Source organism: Furipterus horrens, unplaced genomic scaffold, assembly GCF_987537825.1.
Source record: "Furipterus horrens unplaced genomic scaffold, mFurHor1.1.pri manual_scaffold_13, whole genome shotgun sequence".
NCBI classification, from domain to species: Eukaryota; Metazoa; Chordata; class Mammalia; order Chiroptera; family Furipteridae; genus Furipterus; species Furipterus horrens.
The window spans coordinates 18,108,226-18,129,575 of NW_028327183.1; the positions used below are offsets into that span (position 1 = coordinate 18,108,226).

The following is a 21,350-nucleotide window of genomic DNA, read 5'->3' on the forward strand; positions in this document are numbered from 1 at the left end:
GGAGGCTGTGCCACTGGACCCTACAGGACACCTACTACATTAGACCATGCTACCAACACAGGGAGTCATAGCAGCTCTACCTACTACATAGAAACAAACACAGGGAGGCTGCCAAAATGAGGAGGCGAAGAAACATGGCCCAAGTGAAAGAATAGATCAAAAATCCAGAAAAAGAGCTAAATGAAATGGAAATGAGCAAACTATCAGATGCAGAGTTCAAAACAATAGCTATAAGGATGCTCAAGGAACTTAGTGAGGACCTCAGCTGCATTAAAAAGATCCAGCGGGAACAAAGGATTCACTAATTGAAATAAAGAACAATTTACAGTGAAACAATAGTACAGTGGATGAGAGATTAATATCCAAAATATATAAATAAATCATACAACTCAATAACAAAAACAATCCAATTTAAAAATGGGCAGAGGATCAGAATAGACATCTGTTTTGCAAAGAAGATGTCCAAATGGCCAACAGATACATGAAAAGGTGATCAACATGACTAATCATCAGGAAAATGCAAATCAAAACCACAATGAGATATCACGTCACTGTAAGAATGGCTAATATAAAAAGACAAGAAATAACAAGTTTTAGCAAGGATGTGGAGAAAAGAGAACCCTCGTGCACTGTAACTGGGAATGTAAATTGGTGCAACCACTATGGAAAACAATATGGAGGTTCTTCAAAAAATTAAAAACAGAACTACCATAAGATCCAGCAGTGTCACTCCCAGATACCTATCTGAAGAAAATGAAAACACTAATTCAAAAAGATACATGCAGCCCTGGCCAGGTAGCTCAGTTGGTTAGAGCATTGTCCCAATGCAGCAAGGTTGCAGGTTTGATTCCCCAGTCAGGACACATACACAAATCAACCAATGAAATGCATCAATAAGTGGAACAACAAATCTCAATCTCTCTCTCTCTCTCTCCCCACTCTCAAATCAATAAATAAAAAAATTTTTTTAAAGATACATGCACATTTATGTTCATTGCAGCATTATTTACAATAGCCAAGATATGGAAACAACCTAAATACCCATTGATAGACTATTGGCTAAAGATGTGGTATATATACACAATGGAATACTACTCAGCCAGAAAAAAGAATGAAATCTTGCTATTTGCAACAACATGACTAGACCTTGAGGGTATTATGCTAAGTGAAATAAGTCAGAGAAAAATACCACATGATTTCACTTATATGTGGAATCTAAAACAAAAACAAAAACAAAACAAAACCCAGACTCATAGGTACAGAGAACTGATGTGGTTGACAGAGGGGGTGGGGCTCAGGTGCAAAATGGGGGAAAGGAGACCAAGAAGTACAAACTTCCAGTTATAAAATAAATAAGTCATGGGATGTAATTTACAGCACAGGGGATGTCGTCAATAATATTGTATGGTGACAGATGGTAACTAGACATTGTGGGGATCATTTTGCAACATATACAAATGTCAAATCACTATGCTATACACATGAAACTAATATAATATTGTGTGTCAATTATACTTCAATTAAAAATAAATAGCTTGTCAAAAGGAGCATCAACTTTGACACTTCATAAGCGAGGAACTTCTAATTTCCAAGCTTCTAAATCAAATATTATCCTCAGACCAGCTTCCTTTCAATAAAAAGACAGCGAACCAGAGGAGGCAAACCCACATAGTCCATCAAAATTTTAAATATAATCTACCATTCCCAGTACAAAATTGAACAGAGGTCAAAGCTGTGAGGATATTAATATAAGTTTAAAAATTAAATTTGTGCTCAGAAGAATTCATATCAACATTCCTCAGTTCTTTAACCTGCATTTTTGAGACAGATATTCTTCTAGGTCCCAGGAAACAAGGTACGGGTCATGTTTGCATTTCTTTATTTACCTTGATTGCTATACCCAGCAAAGCCTGGCACACAGATGCTCAAGTCAGTTTGCTGGGTTGAATGGATGATAAACATAGCCTCAGCCCTCAAAGAACTCCGAGTTGAGGGAGAAATGATTACTACAACAGAATTATATGCTGCCTGTCACATCAGCTTCTATATGCAATAAGGATTGGGACCTCAGAGCCATAAAAGCTGTCATTGGAACCAGCCCTACAAGTACCTGAGAAGAATAAACACTCACCTCAAAAACAACAACGAACCTTGTGGGAATTCTTACTATGTGCCAGGCACTATAGTGTGTGCTTTCTGTGTGTTTATTCATTTAATTCTTCAACAGTTCCAAGCAGCTCCTTTTATTATCTGATAACTCTGTTTTCACAGACGGCACAGAGAAGTTAAGGAACTGTGCTAGTTAAGTACAGGAGGCAGGATTCAAACCCAGCCCAAGACCTTGGCCACTGTTGGGCACTACCGCTCCCACCTGATGAGCTGTACAGGATTTTCAAGCCCCTTCACATAATCAGCCTCGAGTTCCCAGCATTAGAGTCACCTTTAGGGATCAAACAGAGACAAATCCTTTACCGAGCTAAGAAAGCGTTGCTTCCCCGGAAAGGGGAACATACTCACTAGCTGACCACATTAGTCAGCCCACGGGTATCAGTTCTAAGTGGTTATCGAAGTCTATTAAGAACCCTGTGTATTGTGGTAAACCAAGGCCCAGGCAGTGCTATCCGGTACAGGGCGCAAGGAAGACCCTGCAGCACTGGCACCACGCTGGAGAAGCCTGATGCTGCCAAGTGGAGGCTCCTTCTGAGCATGAGCCACCCCACCACCCTCCCACAGTCCCACACAGCCCCCTCCCCCACATCCAGGCCCCGGAGGGCCCCACAGCTAGGAAGCAGGCAAAGACCACGTGGGCCATGGCTGAGAAATGCATTAGGAAATAGAGCAAGGAAACTGCCTGGGAAAGCGTTTGGGAACAGTGTACCCTGGGAGCCAGCCAGGGTCTGGGAGCAGCTGAGCCAATCTACTCATTCCCATGACAGATCTCTCTAGAAGGGATGGTGTTAAAATGTGTTTCTGCTTTTGAGCCATCAGTGCAAGAAATCAGGGATTTGCATAATTATGGTCCCAAGAAATTGTATGAAATTAGTCCTGGCCACACAAAAAAATGAGTGTAGCTGTACCTGGCTGAGCCGCCAGTGACTCTCTCTGCTAAGGGAGCACTGAGCTCCATCCACTGCTACAGAATGTGACCCAGCAGAGTCTGGCCAATGGCAATTGTCTTTGTCTCTTCTGAAATAGAGATGGTGAAAAGTCAGTTACCTTCACCTCCACACATAGCACAGCCCCTGGGAGGAAGTCGGATCTCAACAAATGATTGTTGGAAGAATGAGTGAGTGAAAGAACAAATGAATGTGGGTCAGCCCTGTTCTTTCTCTCTATCTCATATCTATGTGTATATGTGTGTGCATATAAATATGCACTTGTATGTGTGTGTTTATATTTTAATGGTAACATAAGAGTCTCAAATACAGTTGAAATTCTGACCCAACCACACTTTTCTCTGTTGAGGTAGAAAGCTATGACTAGATCCATTAAGTACTAAAAATTCAACATCCAGAAGAATGGTTGAAGCCCAAAACACTGACCAGTTTCTCAGATAAGCAAGGACTGAAATGATGGCACCGAGGTTACATGTCTTCCACATGCTCAGGGCAGGACAAGGATCGTGCTGAGCCAGGAAATGTTCTGACCCGCCTGGCACAGCTGTTCCCAGAGCCGCCGAGGAACCCCAGTGACTAATGGGCGTCAGCTGGTCTCAGTTCACATGCTGTTAACTCCTTTTGTTTCCTATGGGACACTTTCCAAATGCAGTTTTCAACACCCAGGAAACCTCTCACTGGCTCACAAGGGTTCGAGGGGTTTGCGTTTCTTTTCCTAAATGCCCTGCTCTTTGGAGCCTCACGCCTGTGTTGCTGCCCAGGTGTTTCACAAGCCTGCCGTGTGCCAAATCCGAGTCATTCCCACCCTGCTCCTGCACACACACCCCTCAGCCCTGTGCTCTTGCATGTGGTAAGCCACACTGACTTTCTTTCCCACGTTTATAACCGCAAGGTTCTTAAGAAATTTCTGCTGTCGAGATTCATTCAACACTAGAGAGTAGGTAACATGATAGTCTGAGGACATTCTCAAGGTGTTCTGGCACCAGAAACCTGCACCTGGAGGAAAGAGAAACCCTGAAATGTGTCTTAGCCAAGTAGGAAGCAGATAACATACCGTGCAGGCAAATACAGAATTACCTCAATTTGGCTTTTTTATTAGCTAGAGTTAAATTTGGCTAAGTATGAGAGAAAATCCCAACTAACATATGAGATTGTATTTTCTCGAATTAAAGAGGTGGAGAATTAAAAAAATAATAATAAAATAAAAGATGTGGGAAAGTAAGCAAACAGACCTGGTAAGGTCAGTTCCTTGAAGCTCTTTCCAGCTTTTGCCTTTGGAGTGACCCTGATGCTTCGGTCTCACATGGCTGCCAGAGCTGCAGCCATCATACTCATGTTCCAGGCAGCAGACTTCCCAGAAGTTGCTCATAGTTCTTCCACGTATATCTCATTGAGTAGCTTTTGGTCATATATCCACATCCAGCTACAATGGAGATCAGGAAATATAAGTTTTTATTCTGGGAATCCAGAATGTAGGACCATTTACAAAACAACTGGCCTGATCTCTTTGGAGATAGCTGTTCTAGATTTTAAAAGATGAAAGAAACATATAAGTGAGCTTTAATTGACTACAGAAGATATTTTGAGGATAATAGGGAAAATTAGAATATGGACTGAATGTTAGACAGTATTAGAGAATTGGGGTTTATTTTCTTAGGTGTAATCATAGAATGGTTTTCATAGGCTCTTGTTCTTAGTTTTAGAACATGCAGGCTATGAAATGAGGTGCAGACTAAGAGTGAGGTATCCTGACATCTATCACTTTCTTCAAAATGCTTTTATCAAAATACAATATATAAATAAATTCATAAAGAAAATATGAGAAAGACAGTAATAATTACTGGTGATAAGATAGGTGTAGGGGGTGGCAGGGATACAGTATCATGGGATTTTTAAAAATATATTTAATTATTTATTGAAGATTTTTTGCTATATCGCAGGATTTTGCGGTACTGTATACATATGCTGTTAAAGTTACATAGGTTTAAGAGTGTAAAATATGTTTAAGAACATAAGTAGTGTTTATAAAGGTGTGGAAAAGGTTAATAAGGGAGTGGGAAAGGTCAATAAGGGACTTGGAATGGTTTATAAGTGTGTGGGAAGGGTTTATGAAGCCTTAAAAAATATATAAATACTAAAATAAATGTAAGGTTCCTACTTTTCAGATTTTCACCTATCGCGGGGGGTCTAGAACATAATACCCATGATAAGTGAGGGAATACTGTATAGCTATTTACTATTCTTTCTTACACATTAGGAAACTGAGGCACACAAAATGTACATGATCGGCCATTGCTAATAAGTACATAATGATCTGGCATGTAGTATGCATCTTTGTAAAAGTTGCTGTTAAGGTATCGTTTAACCCACCAAACTACTGCTTTGCTAGGTGAGAAAACGGGGCCTCAGTGGGGTTTGGTAAATCTCCTAAGGCCAACTCCATGTCTGCACTCTCCCCACCCTCAGGGAGTCTGGAATCGCCAGCATATCCGCGGCTGAGATGGCCATTCTCCTGATATTATTCTCTCTCCACCCCATAATCTTCCTCCTGCTGGTACGCCGGGCTCAAGGGAGTTAGGGTGTTACCGACTGCCACCACATAAAACTTGCAGACTTCTGCCTTCTCTAATCAAACGGGGCACTGGCAGCCCTCCTGAGCGGCAAGCCACCTGGAGCTGGAGAACAGAGTCCTCTCCCAGATGGACCCCAGGCCCCCATCTGCCACTGAAGGCAGAGCCAAGTGAACCCCCGTGTTCTGCACACTCAGCACACTCGATTTTTCGACCAGAATGGACACTGAGATTAAATATGTGTGTGTGTGTGTGTGTGTACATATATGTGTATATATATGTATATAATATATCCTCACACAGGGATATGTTTCTATTGATTTGAGAGAGAGGGAAAGGGAGTGGGGGTGGAAAGAGGGAAAGAGAAACACATCGATCAGTTACATATCAGGGATCGAACCCACAAACTAGGTATGTGCCCTGACTTGGAAATTGAACCCACAACCTTCTGGTGTATGGAACAATGCTCCAACCAAGCCACTCGGCCAAGGCAGCAACAGTACTTTTATTCTTTCTCATGCTTTGTATCTCTGTCTACTTCCTTTTTCTAAGATTGTATTTATCTTTTAGAGAGGGGCAGGGAGAAAGGGAGAGAAACATCAGTGTGGGAGAGAAACATTGATTGGCTGCCCTTGCATGCCCCTAACCAGGGATGGCCTGCAGCCCAGGCATGTGCCCTAACAGGGAATCAAACCAGCGACCTTTCAGTTTGCAGAACAGTGCCGACCCACTGAGCCACAGCAGCCAGGGCTCTGTCTTCTTTCCCAGCCAGAGAACACTCGCTGCTTTTAAGGGAGCCCATGTGATTAGATTAGAGCCACCCAAATAATCTCTTATCTTCAAGGGGGTTCCTATCTTAAACCCTTTAACACAACCCAGTCCTGGGAATGCTGTTTCGTCATATTCATAGCTTCGGGGATTAGGGAAGGGCATTTGGGGAGAGACATTTTAGAAGTTCTGCCTCCCACAGGGCCTGAGACTAGATGGAAGTAACTGTATCAGTGCTGATATCCTAATTTTGATGGTTGTACTGTGGTTGTGTAGCAGAAGGTACTTGTTTGCAAGAAATCAATGCTGAAGCATTCGGGATGATGGGGCATCAAATCAGCAATTCACTCATATGATTATTTAAAAAGTCGTTTGTACATTTCTTCTTGAAACACTTCTACATATGTGTATGCAGGTAGATTAAAAAGATAGATAGCTACGGATACATATGTTCATATATACAAAGAAAAATGTCTGGAAAAACCTAGGGAAAGTGGAATTGTTCAAAGGGGCAAGAAGTAGACAGCTTTTACTTGGGGGCTGTATTGTTTAAATTTATTTATGAGTAGGTATAATTTTCATAATAAAATCTTTTTTAAAAATCTTTTGAAAAATCAGAGGAGACTGGCTGCTGGTTTCTTGGCAAAGAATGAATGAAGGCCAGACAGAGGCCAAATGAAAAGATAAAGCAACAAGACACGTTACCACTATTACAGTCACTCCAGAGCTACCGAGAAAACAAACTTAAAATACAACCTGTGCTAAAGGAAGGGAACAAAGGTGGTTTTCTGTTGGCAGTGAAAGCGTGCCAGACATCAATAGCACTTCCCAGACAAGGTTTGCAACTTCTCACCGTGTGCTTTTCTGTATTGAAAAGATTAGTGTTTCTCTATTTCTTTAGTTAATGACCATAACTCTGTAGCCTCTTGTCTAGTATCAAGCACCTTGTGTACCTGTCTGCCTGATGGCCTGATGGCACCCCAAGTCACATGAAAGCAGGGAAACAGCAAGTACATTTCTTGCGATGGGCTAGATTGTCTCCTCAAAACTGCTATGTTGAAATCCTGACTCCCCAATACTTCAGAGTGTGACCTCATTTAGAGATAAGGTCTTTACAGAGGTCATCAGGTTACAGTCAGGTGACTGGTGTCCTTATAAGAAGAGACCAGGACACAGACACACAGAGGGGAGATGATGTGAAGACTCCAGGAGAGGACAGGCATGCCCAAGCCCTCTTCTTACAACTTTGTCTATATTTGAAATGCTTTCAACATAAAGTTAAAACTTCAAATAAACAAAAATAGAGATAGAATGTAAGAGACAAGCTCCTGGGAAACCCATTGCAGAACCCAGGCAGCAGGGCCTAGAAGGACCTACAGTATCTGAAACCAGTGGACCCTCCAGAAAGGGCTGGGATTTATCCAGATTGTAAACGGCTTTATTTTTTTCCATGATTGCTTCCCCCAAATACCTAATGTCCTTGCAATGTTACAGGATCCTGGGATTTGAGTCTGGAAAAAGTCCCAAATGCAGTTCATGGTCTGAAAAGGGGTTGAAGAAAGCCTCGTGTTGCTTCTGGTGACCCTCCCAAGTGGCTTTTACAGTCCGGCCTGGCCTCAGAGAAAGGGCTCTTGTAGTTTGTGGGACGTGGCTGGAGATAGAGTCCTCCCTCCCTTGATGCAGCCACAAGGGCTCTCCTGACTCAGTGGGAAGGTTCCAGATCAGGCTTCCCACCGACAACATCCTCACCTCCGATGATCTGCACCAATGGCATCTGTGACTCTGGTAAAACCTTGCTCCCTGGACAAAAAGAAAACAAAGCCATTTCAGCAAATGATGAAGGATGGGCCCTGTTCTTACTAAAACCCACATTCATCTGAGCTCTGCTGGCTCCAAAACTGCACCTCCCCTTCTCAATCTGTAATATACACCTCATGCTCCTACACTGTCTTCACCCAGGAATCCAGAAATATGAACACCCAGGTCTTCAGATCAGGAAGGCAGTCGATTTTAAGCACTGGCAGCTCCCTGACATCAAGCCAATGAACTGAATTAATGAGAACTCCTCAGGCCTATACACACCATTGGCCTGGAAGTTAAATCTTTAATTCCTTGACACTGTCCTTGTCAAAAGAGCGACAGAGTAATTTTCCCCTGCGTTTGGAGTTTACCCCTCAAATCCTTTTTGCGTGAAGACTAAATACAGATTAATAGGGTCCCCTTGATTTGAGTCATTCTGAATTGATACCACACTGACTTCTGTTTTAAGCCACATGTGGCCCTACTCACTTCAGAAGGGTCTCCAACTCCCGCTTCACTCTGCCCACCACGGGCGGCCCCCAGTAGGTGAGGGCCGTGTACAGCTGCACCAGGCAGGCCCCAGCCCGGATCTTCTCCAGTGCGTCCTGCCCGCTGCTGACACCGCCAACCCCGATGATGGGAACTCTGCCTGCAGAGCAGCACAGGGCAACACCATGAAGAAGGCAGATGGCGTGAGAACCAGGGCTTGGGGTGGTGTCAGCCCTCAGCCCACCTGCCGAGTGCAACAGTTCAGGGAGCACCGATTCTGAGCACCACCCTGGAGCCCGAGCCACACACAAATCTGAAGCAGGGACACCGAATCCTTGCCTTGGGTGAGTGCATACATCTCCCGGATGGTTTGCGTCGATAAGTCGCGGAGGGGCTTCCCACTCAGCCCTCCTGTTTCAGAGCTCAGGGCACCCTGCAGGCCGGGAGGTCGACTCACTGTGGTGTTCGTGACAACCAGTCCATCAATGCCCAACTGCAGTGCGAGACAGAGAAAGAGCTATCTAGTCATGGCACTCTCGGACTCGGGGATGCTTCCCTGGGGTCTGAGACAGCAGCCAGGCCAGGTGACCACACCTATGGCCCCAGAATCAAGAGCAATCCCAGACCTCACCATACATCTTAAACAAGTGTCAGAATGAGCCTCGACACGACAAGAGCTGCCATTACATAGTGACCACCCATGCAGTTCCGCTAGAGCAGGGTTGTAATCCTTACAACAACCCACTCTGGAGCATCCTGTCCAAAGTCTCCAGGTAGTAAGTGGCAGAACCAGGATTTGAACCCAAGACTGTTAGGCTCAGGTCTGTTTCTCTATGACAGAGACCTGGTGCTAGATGAAGACAGAGAGAATACAGGCATACCTCAAAAGTATTATGAGTTCAGTTCCAGACCAGCACAAAAAAGCAAGTGTCCGGATTGTAAAAACCACAACACACATGAAGCGCAACAAAGCAAGGTATGCCTGCGCTCCAGTCTGGCCAAGACTGGCCAAGGATACAAGCACAAGCCTGGAAGCCGCTGCTGGATGGAGAAGAGGAAAGAGAGGAGGGAGGAGGCAGGAAAAAAACACTCATTCAGATATTCATTCAAGCATCACTTTTTGGTATATGATGAATTAAGTAGTAACAGATACCACACCAGCTCTCAGTACCACAGAAAGGAAACCAGAGGCTGCCACCTGGGCTAGCCCGGCTTGCCAAATGGTCACTGCCATCACGGAGGGGCAGATGTCCCCGGCCCCACGCTCACCTCTCTCACCACACTGGCGATATCCTCCTTGTCCTGGGCCGTGAGGTCAGGCGCGATCTTCACCAGCAGGGCCGGCTTGTGCGGTCCCTTCAGGGCATCCCTTTCCCGCAGCACCTACAGCGATGTGTAGCCAGAGATGGGGACCACTGAGACCACAGCCTAAGGGTGCAGCTGTGACCTGCAGCCGCAGATCAGCATATTTTCACACCAGCTATCCAACTAAAGCATGACCAACTTCTCCTTTCTGGAAAACACAGATGCACCCCGTCAAGGGGAATCTGATTCCATTTTCTTAAACCAAGAGATCCCCAAGACTGAGTCCCTAATGTAGCCACGGCATCGGCTAATATATTATGGCTTATTTAGACTTTTGTTCCCAAAAGAGATAGTAAGCCTGTGTGATTAAGTGTCATTCAATTCATTCATTCATTCAATGTACTAGGTGCTAGGGACAGCATGGTAAATGAGCGATATAGTTCCTCTCACACACCTTTATTGTTTAACGTAAGGAACAGATAACTGAGAAGTTAATTACTATTGAGCATAATCAGTGTTGTGACAGGGGATTAGAGGTACAGTGAGGGGTCCTAACAGATTCAGGTACTAAGGACCGTTCCTAGATAGCGACATTGAAGCTCGGCCCTTGAGAAGGAACAAGTACATTCCTGGAGGAGCTGGGACTGGAGATGTGATTTCCCACCTTGGTGAGCAGGTGGCGCAACTCAGCCTTTCCCTGAAGGCTCCGCAGCCCTGGGGTGTTGGGGCTGGACACGTTCACTACCAGGTAGTCGGCCAAGGGGCCCAGGACTCGAATCCCCTCAACGTAGTCCGAGGCAGCATCCACCGAGGTCTTATTCTTCCCCAGGTTTATTCCCAGTGGCAGCCCACCTGCAAATATCGCTGGTCAAGATTTTGTCCCACACATATTTCCTTGATGTGAACAGCCCATCAACGACCTTACAGGCCTTCCACCTCCAACGAGAACCAGCGCCGGCTGACAAATACCGCGAAATACTGCAGGGCTCTGCTGCCTGGTGACCAGGAAACAGCTCACCATCTTGGTCTGCACAGCAGTGTTTGGGCAATCACTAGGAGGTTTTACTGCCCTGTGCCCTTGTTCTTTTTTAAAATTTAATGGGAAATGGAGAAATTTGGAATGCAAATACTAGTGGTAGAAAAATGTAAGCCTTATTATAAAGGGGCAAACCCCCAAAATGGAATTTATTTATAAAAAAACTCTGTATTTATTCTTACATGTTTAAACTTCAGTCACCTCCAAAGTACTCTCCATTTGATGCAATGCACCCACCAAGACATTTTTTCCACAGCCCAAGAGTTTTTAAACTCATCAACTTTGATGCCATCTAGGGCTTCTGCTGTTTTTTGTTTCACTTCTTCCACATCAGTAAAACATTTCCCTTTGAGGACTATTTTCATCCAGGGAAACAAAAAAGTCGCTTGGGACGAGATCAGGTGAATAGGGAGGGTAGAGTACAGGGGTCATGCCATTTTTGGTCAAAAACTGCTGAACACTCAGCATGGTGTGGGCAGGTGTACTTGTAAACCACCCATCATGAAATGGGCAAATGCACTGAAAGAATCTTCAAAAAAAGTTCACTGAAGCCGAATGCAGCCTCTCACAACAACGCCCGCTGGTACACTGACACAGATGGGTTCCTAGAACATTCACCTAGTGGGGGAAGCCTGTACTACAAGGGGCCTGCCCTCCAGAAGATAATTCTGGGTTTTTTGAGGGTGTCCCCCCTCATAAATGTAATATAACTGAGAACAGACAAATCAATAGGCATGTCAAAAGGGGCAACTGTTTACTCTCAAGGGCTGCTCGCTGGATGTGGGTCAATGACACAGTGTGCAGTTGTGAAGAAAAACCAAAATTAAAGGCTATTTATAAAATACTGGAAAATATTTTCAATTATCATGCCTAAAATATAGAGGTATAATTGTTTTATAATTTCAGTTTTCTGAGAAGGGCCTCCCCCTTACAACTAGGGAGACTGCACTTTACAGTGTTCCCAGGACAGCCCCGAGTACTCCCTTAGCCTGAGCATATTATTGTACTAATGCCTGCCCCCTGTCCTTCACATAAGTGTCTCAATTTGCATAGTAAGTAAGACAGCCACCTTATTTAAAAATCCATTGGATTATCACTTGACTTGCAATTTGAACTTGCAGAAAAATATATTTCAATAACAGGCTTTGTATGAAAGCAAGGCTTTTTTCCTAAAACACCATCTTATCTGCAAAGGGCAAAGGTATGTCGACAGTACCAGCCACTTTTCTGTTTGATGGGTGGGAAAAGGCCTGAAACATCAAGTCAGCTCAGAACGCTTGCGTCACATCAAGGAGAAACAAAGAACAACATCCAGTCCTGCCAACTACGTTCTCATACCCTAAACGTGGTCACTCTTTTATCAGCAGCTTGAAAGTAAATGAGATTTGTGTAGCTAATGTTTTGTGTGTTGGGGGGTGGAGAGGGTTAAAACCCATGAGACAAAGATTATGTAACATCGTTTCCAAGCTTTCCAAGTGCAGCGCCCAACAAGCCAAGAGCATTTGTAAACGTTCCTTCTTTTCCACACAAGTAAAATGGCCTGAAAGACAGTATCGCTTTCACGTAGCCCAGTGGATCTTTCTTTACTAGTCATCTGCCCACACTTACAAGATTTTGGAGTTAGACAGAAATTGCTGAATTACCGTACCCCCAAAGGGCACCACAGCCTTCGTCAGCTCGTGCTCCTTGCCATGGTGCTAGCAACAAGCTGTCTTCAGGGCTTCTAGCTCCTGGTAAACGCAATGTGCAGAGCTCAGCTATAGGATTTTGCTTCACTCCAATGAATGTTAGCACCAGAGTAGGGGTGCAGGGATGGGCCAGGGAGAACAGGGGAGAAAGATGGTATAAAGAGCACCGTGAGCAATTAAAAGGAAAGCGGGGCAAGACGCAGGAAAGTATCACAAACCATAAAAGTCATATTATAACCTTCAAAAATCCTCAAACAGCAAGGTGTGTCGTATAACAGGGTCTGGTTCTGCCCAAACCAGGGGTTTCCAAACAAGGTCACTTCCTACTCCCCAAATCAGAGCTTGCTGACAGCCTCGGCCCTTTCAGCCTCGCTTCCTGAGATGGCTCCGACAGCCAGATTTACTTCGTTTCGCCACCGAGTTATCTAATGAGACTAAAACCTCCTGGAAGGATTTACAGAGTAATCTAACAAGGAGAAAGGCCACGGCCCCAAATAATCCCAGAGAGCGCCTGGGAAGGTATGGTGAGGACGACACAGCACTGCGACCACTAAGTGCACCCTAAGCGGCAGCAAAGTGGAGAGCCCCAGGGAATAAACAGCATCTCTGACAGTGGCCTTCAAAATTCATGGTGTTTCTGAACTCCCAGATGCCAAGAGTACTTATTCCTGTGTGGGGAAGAATGTGCGCAATTTTAATTTTCTTCTTTATGGTTCTGTGTGGTTATATCGCTTCTGTAACTAACATGCATTATTTATATAATGGGCAGCAGGACACAGAGCAGGACAAGGAAGACGGTGCTCAAGCCCTGCCCACATCTGAGCGCCGTGTGTGATCAGAGGAGCCACTCTGCTTTGCTCACTGCCAGGCTGGCCCAGCTCAGATATAACACAGGCTACGTAACGAGGCAGAAACTAAGTACATCTCTGCTAAATTGTGAAATTCTGTTAAAATCTTGGAAACTGTGGTGCAGCCAGGAAAATCCCTCCAGGAAAGGAGCTCTGAGTTCTATAGTGGTGTTTTTTTTGTTTTGTTTTGTTTTTCTCAATCGTGGTGACGTCACTAGGAATGTTCCTGATGTTTCGCCCACATTTCCTTCCAACAAATGAAGACAGCCTCTAATGCCGCCCCACTTTACCTTCTGTGAGCCTGGCCTGCGTCTGCTGTCTGGCCCGTAACCTGTGTTCCACCACTGAGAGCCCATGACTGTTAAATCCATATCTGTAACACACAAGCAGATGGGGAACGGACAAGGTTAGGGCTCTTGGCCAGAAGGCAAAGACTTGGGGGACATGGCTCCATGGCCCTGGGTATGACTTTGAAAAATGAAAAAGGAAAAAATAAATGAGTCAGTTCTTAAGACTTCCAAGGTCTAAACACCCCTGGACCTCTTAGAGAACTTGTCAAAACCCTATCAGACACAAAGGGAAAGATTAAAATTTGCATACAAGCCACCCAACCAGCTAGCACTGAGTACAGCCTGGACTTGGCTGCAAAGCTGCCCCAGACTGCTGGGGTCCAGCCCCGGCTCCTCCTCACCTATGCACCCCCTCCACCCAATGGAGCCGTCACCACTGACAACCCCATCTTTCCTCTGCCTGCCTGTGCTCCATGAATGCACCTCCGGAAACCCATCCTGCCACTCCATGTCCCCTCTTAAAATTGTTCCCTCTTCCTGGCCCAGATCAAATGCTCCCTCTCCTCCTTGAATGAAGCTCCCAGCCACAGATGATTCCCCACCTCTCGGCAATCACTGAGGGCTCTGTACTGGCTTGGGATGTATGTGTACGCTTAAGCTCCCCTGCTGGGTTATAATCTTCAGGACAAGGGACATGTCTTACCTCTCCATCACCCTGCCATTACACATTCTACCAAGGCAGTGACCTCACCTCTCTTGCTCATGTCTCCCCAACCCCACTGTGGGATGTTGATCTCATGGCCATCCCCTCCCCCTTCCTCCCCTGATACTGGGTAAAAGTGGGAATGACTCCTTTCCCAGACCACTAACAACTGAAGCATGAGTGTGTGACTGGGCATGGTCACTGAGACACAGGCGATGTCTACCGGGGAACTCCTGGGAACCTCTCCCCTCACCCAATATCTAGGCTTCCTTTTCCCTTCCTGTTCTTGGATGTCCACATGGGAAGACGTAGTGCCTACAGCTGGGGTAGCTGTCCTGCGAACAAGGGGAGGCCCAGGGAAGCTGGACCGGAGTCCTGACATTGCCCTGCTGCTCAGCCATCCCAGGAACTGCCCATCACACCCGTCATGAGAGGAAAATAATAACAGGCGCCTCTTGTGCAAGCAGCCTGAAGCACCGAACAGGTACAGGAGCACACGCACTGGTTGGCTAAATGAATAAATTCACCCATTCATTCAGCAGGAGTTCACTGAGCACCCACTATGTGCCTTGTGCCCCAGAGCACAGGCTCTCCTCTCTCAGCCGCTCCTCGTCTCCAGGACTCTGCCAGGCACAGTCATCCTGGCAACTGCAGTGGTGGGACGCTCTGCAGATATCAGCCCCAGCCTGCAATGCAGCAGGAAGATCAATAACTTGACTCTAATCCTGGAAAATTTCCCTGAACTAAGCATAGTAAGGCAGGAAGTGGCAGCCTAAGATGCCTCTCCAAATCTTCCTAAGGAGGCTCTTCAAAATGGTGTTACCAAAAAGCAGGACTTTCTTCATTTTCTGGGTTGGCCCAGGGATTATAAAGAGAAGGACTGCACAAGTTCTAGAAGGATCTCTCCTACTAAAAGCATGTATATGTTGATTATTAAATTTTCCAGTTCACTAAAGGCTAGGGCTGTGCGGTCCAACCCACGAGCTGTCGCTGCACATGCTACTGAGCACCGAAACATAAAGAAAAACGCACGCTGGATCTGGAAGCTTCGGTACAGGGAAAAGTAGGTAAACTGCTAATTGATCATTTCTGTTTATGACACGTTAAAATGATATTTAGAGTATATTAAGTACTTAAATAATATAATAAATATTATAAAAAACTGAATAGAATATATTACTGAAATTCATTTCACCTATTTCTTCTTATTATTTTATCATAGCTACTAGAATATTTTAAATTACATACATATGGAGCTTGTATAATATTTCTACTAGACAGTGCTGGGCAAAGGCAATGGAGTAACAATGTAGAAAAAGCACAAACTCTTTTAAAGCCAAATAAGCCTAAATCCAGACCCAGGCTCTCCTGCTCATGATCTCGTGGTTGCAGCTAAGTTATGTTGTGCTCTGAGTCTCAGTGTGTATGTATATGTGTTACACTGAAATCTGAAAACCTGCTCCTGTGCCTGGCACGTAGTACATGCTCCACATGGTTCCTGAGCATTCCAAACGACAGAATAATATCCACATCATATGACAGAAAAAAGCATCCCAAGCGCCCTGCTGGAAGAAGGCATCCCTGTTAACTCTGAACCACTCACCTACCTGTTAATAATGGCTTGGTCCTCAGGGAGGCGGAAGACTCTGGGCCTGGGGTTTCCTTCCTGAGGTTTTGGGGTAACACTGCCTATCTCAACAAAACCAAAGCCCATCTTGTAAAGTCCATCCACAGCCTCCCCATGCTTGTCAAATCCTGCAGCAATTCCTACTGGATTTCGGAACTTATGGCCCAGGACTCTCACTTCCTAGAGAGAGGGAGACAAAGTCAGAGGTACACAGGGCTACAGCAGTGTTTCTCAAGGTGAGGGCCCCAGTGCACCTACGTCAGAACTCCACATGAGCTTGTTAAACATCCCATCGCCAGACTACAGAGTCACAATCTTTGGGGGATGGTGGGGCAGAATGGAGCTCTGAGCAAATCTATTATTTTTTTAAACTTTTAAAATTTATTTTTAGAGAGAGGAAAAAGTAGGGTAAAAGAAAGGGAGAGAAACATCAATTGGTTGCCTTTTACACAGCCCCAACCAGGGACCTGGCCTGCAGCCCAGGCATGTGCCCTGACCAGGAATTGAACCAGCGACCTTTCAGTCTACAGAACAAAGCCCAACCCAAGGAGCCACACCAATCAGGACTGAACAAGTCTATTTTTATCAGTGCTCTCCAGGTGATTCTGATGCCTTTTGGAGTTCAAGAACCATTAGGCTTTATCATCCATCACCAAGACCAAGGAGAAAAACAATGTTAACACCATGGGTTGAGCAGAATATGGGCACGTCTCTTCTAGTTATGGTTAATAGTCGTCCCCTATTATCCTTGGTGGGAGAGGGCTCGCTGGTGTCAGCATCTAGCTATTGCTACTCTAAAATGGTGCCAAGCAGCAAAATCCTTGAAGCAGCTTAGAAAGTCAGTCCCAGCTGTGTCCCTCCACAACCAGGCTGATCCCAAGCCCCAGAGACGACCCCAAGACCCCCTCCCTAGAGGGAGGAAAGTGCTCAGCTGGGCAGAAATGATTGCTGGGCTCCAGAACCAGGCTGTGGCTGGAGACAGGTTCTTCCCTGTCAGACACAGGAGAGATTCCAGATTGTTCTCTATAATGAGAGTAACTACAGCCTAATTACTGTCAGTTCTAGCCTGACTCCTCTGTAATTCAGAATTCCTGCCCTGATGGAGCCAAGAAATCCAATAGCAAGACAAAGACTTTAAAAGGCATGAAAGACAGCAAACTGGTGTGATTCAGTTGGTTGGAGCGCCATCCCATACACCAAAAGGTCACAGATTCGATTCTTGGTTGGGACACATATCCAGATTACAGGTTCAATCCCCAGTTGGAGCACTTACAAGAAGGAAACTGGTCGGTGTTTCTCTCTTACATCGATCTCTTTCTCTCTCTCTTTCTCTCCTTTTCTGTCTCCATGAAAAAAAAAATGTTTTGGGGTGAAGATAAAAACAAAATACAGGCGTGAAAGAAATCAAGAACTACGACAAAGCCAGCAATTGCCAATGGAATCCATCACTGTTAGCTGATGTGGCCAGGAAATCTTTTGCCAAGACTAACAAAGGTCTCCAAGGGTGGGTACCATCTAGTCCTGTATGCAGGAGGTAGAAAGGCTGCTCGAAAAAGGGAGAACAATAAAAAAATGAAGGTGAAAGTGCGCACACAGCATCTCAGGGACTGTGAGACAGAAAGTGTGGCTGGACCAGCAGGACTTCCTGGAGGACAGTGGTTCTCAACCCTGGCTGCGTGACAGCACCCCAAGGGAGCTGTCAGTCCTTACTCCCAGAGGTTATGCTTAAATGCCTTTGGCATGAGGCCAGAGCATCTGTATTTTCCAAAAGCACCCCAGATGATTCCAACACACACCCAGGTAAATGGCAGAAAGCTAACACTAGAACGTTAAGTTGGGGTGAGATTATCAAGAGTGCTGGCTGTTGGTTAAGAAGTCTGGACCACCTCTAAATAATGAATTGCTGAAGGTGGGGACCACAGCTCAAAGGCTACACTCGCTCTCCATACGGGCGGTGATTACAGGACAGCTTTGTACCATCCCCTGCCATAACCTGACTTCCTTTCAATCTACCCCATTTCCGCATCCCCCTCTCCTGCTACAGTGGGTTCCAGGGCTCTCAAACTAGCAGTTGGGGATGAGGAAGGCTTAAAAAAAACAACACTGTGATTCTACAGTGCTTTCCTGTGCCTTGAAGTATGATAAGTCAGGGGAAAAGCTACATCTGCTCAAAACTGCAGGATGGGGGAAGTGAAACAGATTCTAAGACAAAAAAGGAAAATGCAGAGAAGGGCAGCTTTGTTGTATAATAGAGACCCTTCCCCAGAATGCTTCTTGTTTGTGGTCTGCATGTTCTCATCATTCTGATGTCCCCCATTTGGTAAGAATCTCTCAGATGGAAACTGGCAGGGCTTGCATGATGATATAGATTCTAGAAGGATGTGGATTCTTCTGTTTTGTCTGCTGCAGTAACCCCTGCGCCCAGAATAGTAACAGGCACATGGCGGACCCATGGGTTAATGTGGGACTGAATAACCCTGGGGCAGGTGTCTGTATGTCTTCCTCAACGGTCTTGGCTATTCATGCCTATGTCACATTAGATGCTTAATGACTCTGGCATGTTTTCATATTTCGCAGAGGTGAAGACTGAGCTACCTGATCTCAGCAAGGCAGGCCAGTGGCTAAGGGGACTGTTGCCCAAGTCAGACTCCATGGGTTTAAAACCTGGCTCATCCGCTTCCTAGCTGTGTGATTTTTGGTTAAATCACTTAACTATTCTGTGCCTCAGTTTCCTGATCAGTAGATGGGGCTAACTTGGGACTCTGCTTTTCAAAAGGCTCAGCTCCAGCTGTAAAAATTAGGGGACATTGACCTTTACTTTACACTGCAGAAGGTAATCCAAGAGCACCTACCAGCATGTCAGAGTCTTGAAATGTGGCACGAGGAAGGAGCCCCAGGGAAGTGACACGAACAGCCAGCCTGTGGGCAGACTCGGGGTCCAGCAGCCCCTGCAGTGTCGGCATCAAGTGTTCAACGTAGAAATGCTCATCCCCCGTGGCCGTCAGGTAGGAAGCAAAGAGAAGTCCTCCACCCCCCAGGATGACCAGGGCGTCCTGGGCCCGCTTCTGGAAAAAAAGGAGCCCATTGGCCCTCAAAGACAGGCTGCAGCACCTTCTCTGAGCCCTTTAAACCCACATACACAGAGGACAGAATGACATGCCACATGAAGCAATGTCCCTAGCCTTCTGCTAACTATGGTTTCCTTCTTCTGGTCTTGCTCACACATTGGCCGCTAAAGTCCGAAACTGTATCTACACTTCTGCTGACAAACACTCATCTGGCCCTGAAGGACTCCAGGCAAGAGGTTTCAAGATGGGTATTACTGCCCTCTAAGGGACATGTGGTGGGCATTTGGGAGAATGTTAATAGATTCAGTGTGCAGGAATCAGTAGTCAGACGTCATGCATTGTTTTAAACTAACAGATGAACTGTCCCGTTCCTGTACAACTGTTGAATGTCCTACTGACATTCAGTAGGTAAAAAGTATCTACATACTCATTACCTGAGCCTAGAACCCGAACACTTATTTCACCAAATAAACACAATCTCCCACACAGTTTTCATTCATATGCATTGACTTTTCCAGGAATACAATTGCCTTGTAGGTTAAGGAACTGTACTACTTTGCACAGATCATTATCAAGAATTGTTCCCTGTTTCAGAAAATCCTGTCAGGAATGGTACAGTGCTTTGCTTGTACCATATCTGTGGCACTAGAATTTCTAAGTAGAGGCTTATGAACACTTCACTATCTCACTATCTAGGTAAGTGACAGTTACATGTTGAAATACATCTTACTTTAAATTACTTTCATTTCTCCTTTACAGGTCATTATATTGACTTTTTAAAACTATACATAGAAAGATTACATTATATATAAATTCCATTTCGGCATAATAAAGGAAGTTGCAAAATGTTGTTTTTTTAAAAAGGACCATCAGGTGTTACTGAGTCAAGAACCAGTCTCCTAGCTCAAACATGGTTCATAATACGTTTCTCTAATTATCATTGCCAGCTGCTGAGTCATTCATTAATTCAATCATGTATCAAATAGTGATTGACCTCTCGTAGATGGCCTAATCAGTCCAAGTCCCTGCCTTCATGCAGAGCACAACTTCATGAGGACAGAAATCAATGATCATGCAAATATATAACTGCAATTGCTATGAAAAAAAGTAAGTATAGGGTAATGGAAGAACTTAACCTAATCTCAGGTTGAGAAAGGTTTCCTTGAGGAATTGATGCTAATAATCAAAGACTAAATAGGAATTAATTGGGAGAAAGGAAAAAAGCGGAAAGGCTCTCTTCGAGGCTGAGAATGAGATGTGCCCAAGGAATGGGAGGAGGGGAAAGGTATGTTAGGAACTGAGGAGAAAAGGTATGGCTTAAAAAGAAGTTGGGAAGACAGGCAAAGATCTTAACCAGAATAAAGATTTTGGTTTTGTTCCCTAAACAAAAAGTGATCACATTTGCCTTTAAAGATCACTCCTAGTTGTTAAGGTAGATCAAGTATTCGTTGTCTTACTTCCAGTCTCCAGTTTGTAGGAACGTCCCTTAATGTCAATCAACAAATATCAGCATAGAGCCCCCGCCCTAAAATTTTAACTAGAAGGATTGGGACCGTGTCTTCCTGCAATTTCCTTACACGCTGGATGCTGCACACAATGCTAAGCGGTCATGTATTCACTGAGCGCCCCTGTGCCAGGTTCAGTAAGTTTGGCCCAGGTGCGCTAACAAAGCTTGGCATCTACCCAGGCACACACGTGCTTTTTACACACTGACCAAGTACAAGTGTACAAATGAGCATGCACGAGCCCTTGCAGAGACACACAAATGTGCCCGACGGGCCGACGCTCTCGGAGCGGCCTCTCGCCCAACCCCTCGCCCCAGCTACTGCTGTATCCTCCCCTGCCTCTGCCCTCTCCCGCACTCTTCCTCACCGACGCGACAGCCCCCGTTTCTAAACTCACTTTCAGATGTCTCCACGCCATGGTCATTCCGCCACTGGGCCCGCCTCTATTTCATTTCCATTGGAGGAGATGGCCAGGAGCCCTCTAATCCCCGCCCCCGGAGCTGCCAACTCACCAATAGTCGGGAACAAGGGTGGGGC

At 45.3% G+C, this 21,350-nt stretch overlaps 1 protein-coding gene across 1 annotated transcript; it reads right to left on the reverse strand.

Annotated features, from left to right (window-relative positions):
• Positions 1-7,384: 7,384 nt before the first annotated feature.
• On the reverse strand, positions 7,385-21,237 carry DHODH (dihydroorotate dehydrogenase (quinone)). Its single transcript, XM_090259016.1, has 9 exons — positions 21,181-21,237; positions 19,093-19,305; positions 16,221-16,420; positions 13,911-13,993; positions 10,713-10,900; positions 10,013-10,126; positions 9,083-9,236; positions 8,744-8,903; positions 7,385-8,254 (listed from the first exon to the last, which is right to left on the reverse strand). The coding sequence occupies exons 1-9, from the start codon at positions 21,235-21,237 to the stop codon at positions 8,200-8,202; spliced, it is 1,224 nt and encodes a 407-aa protein (XP_090115142.1). The 3' UTR covers positions 7,385-8,199.
• Between the last annotated feature and the right edge of the window lie 113 nt (positions 21,238-21,350).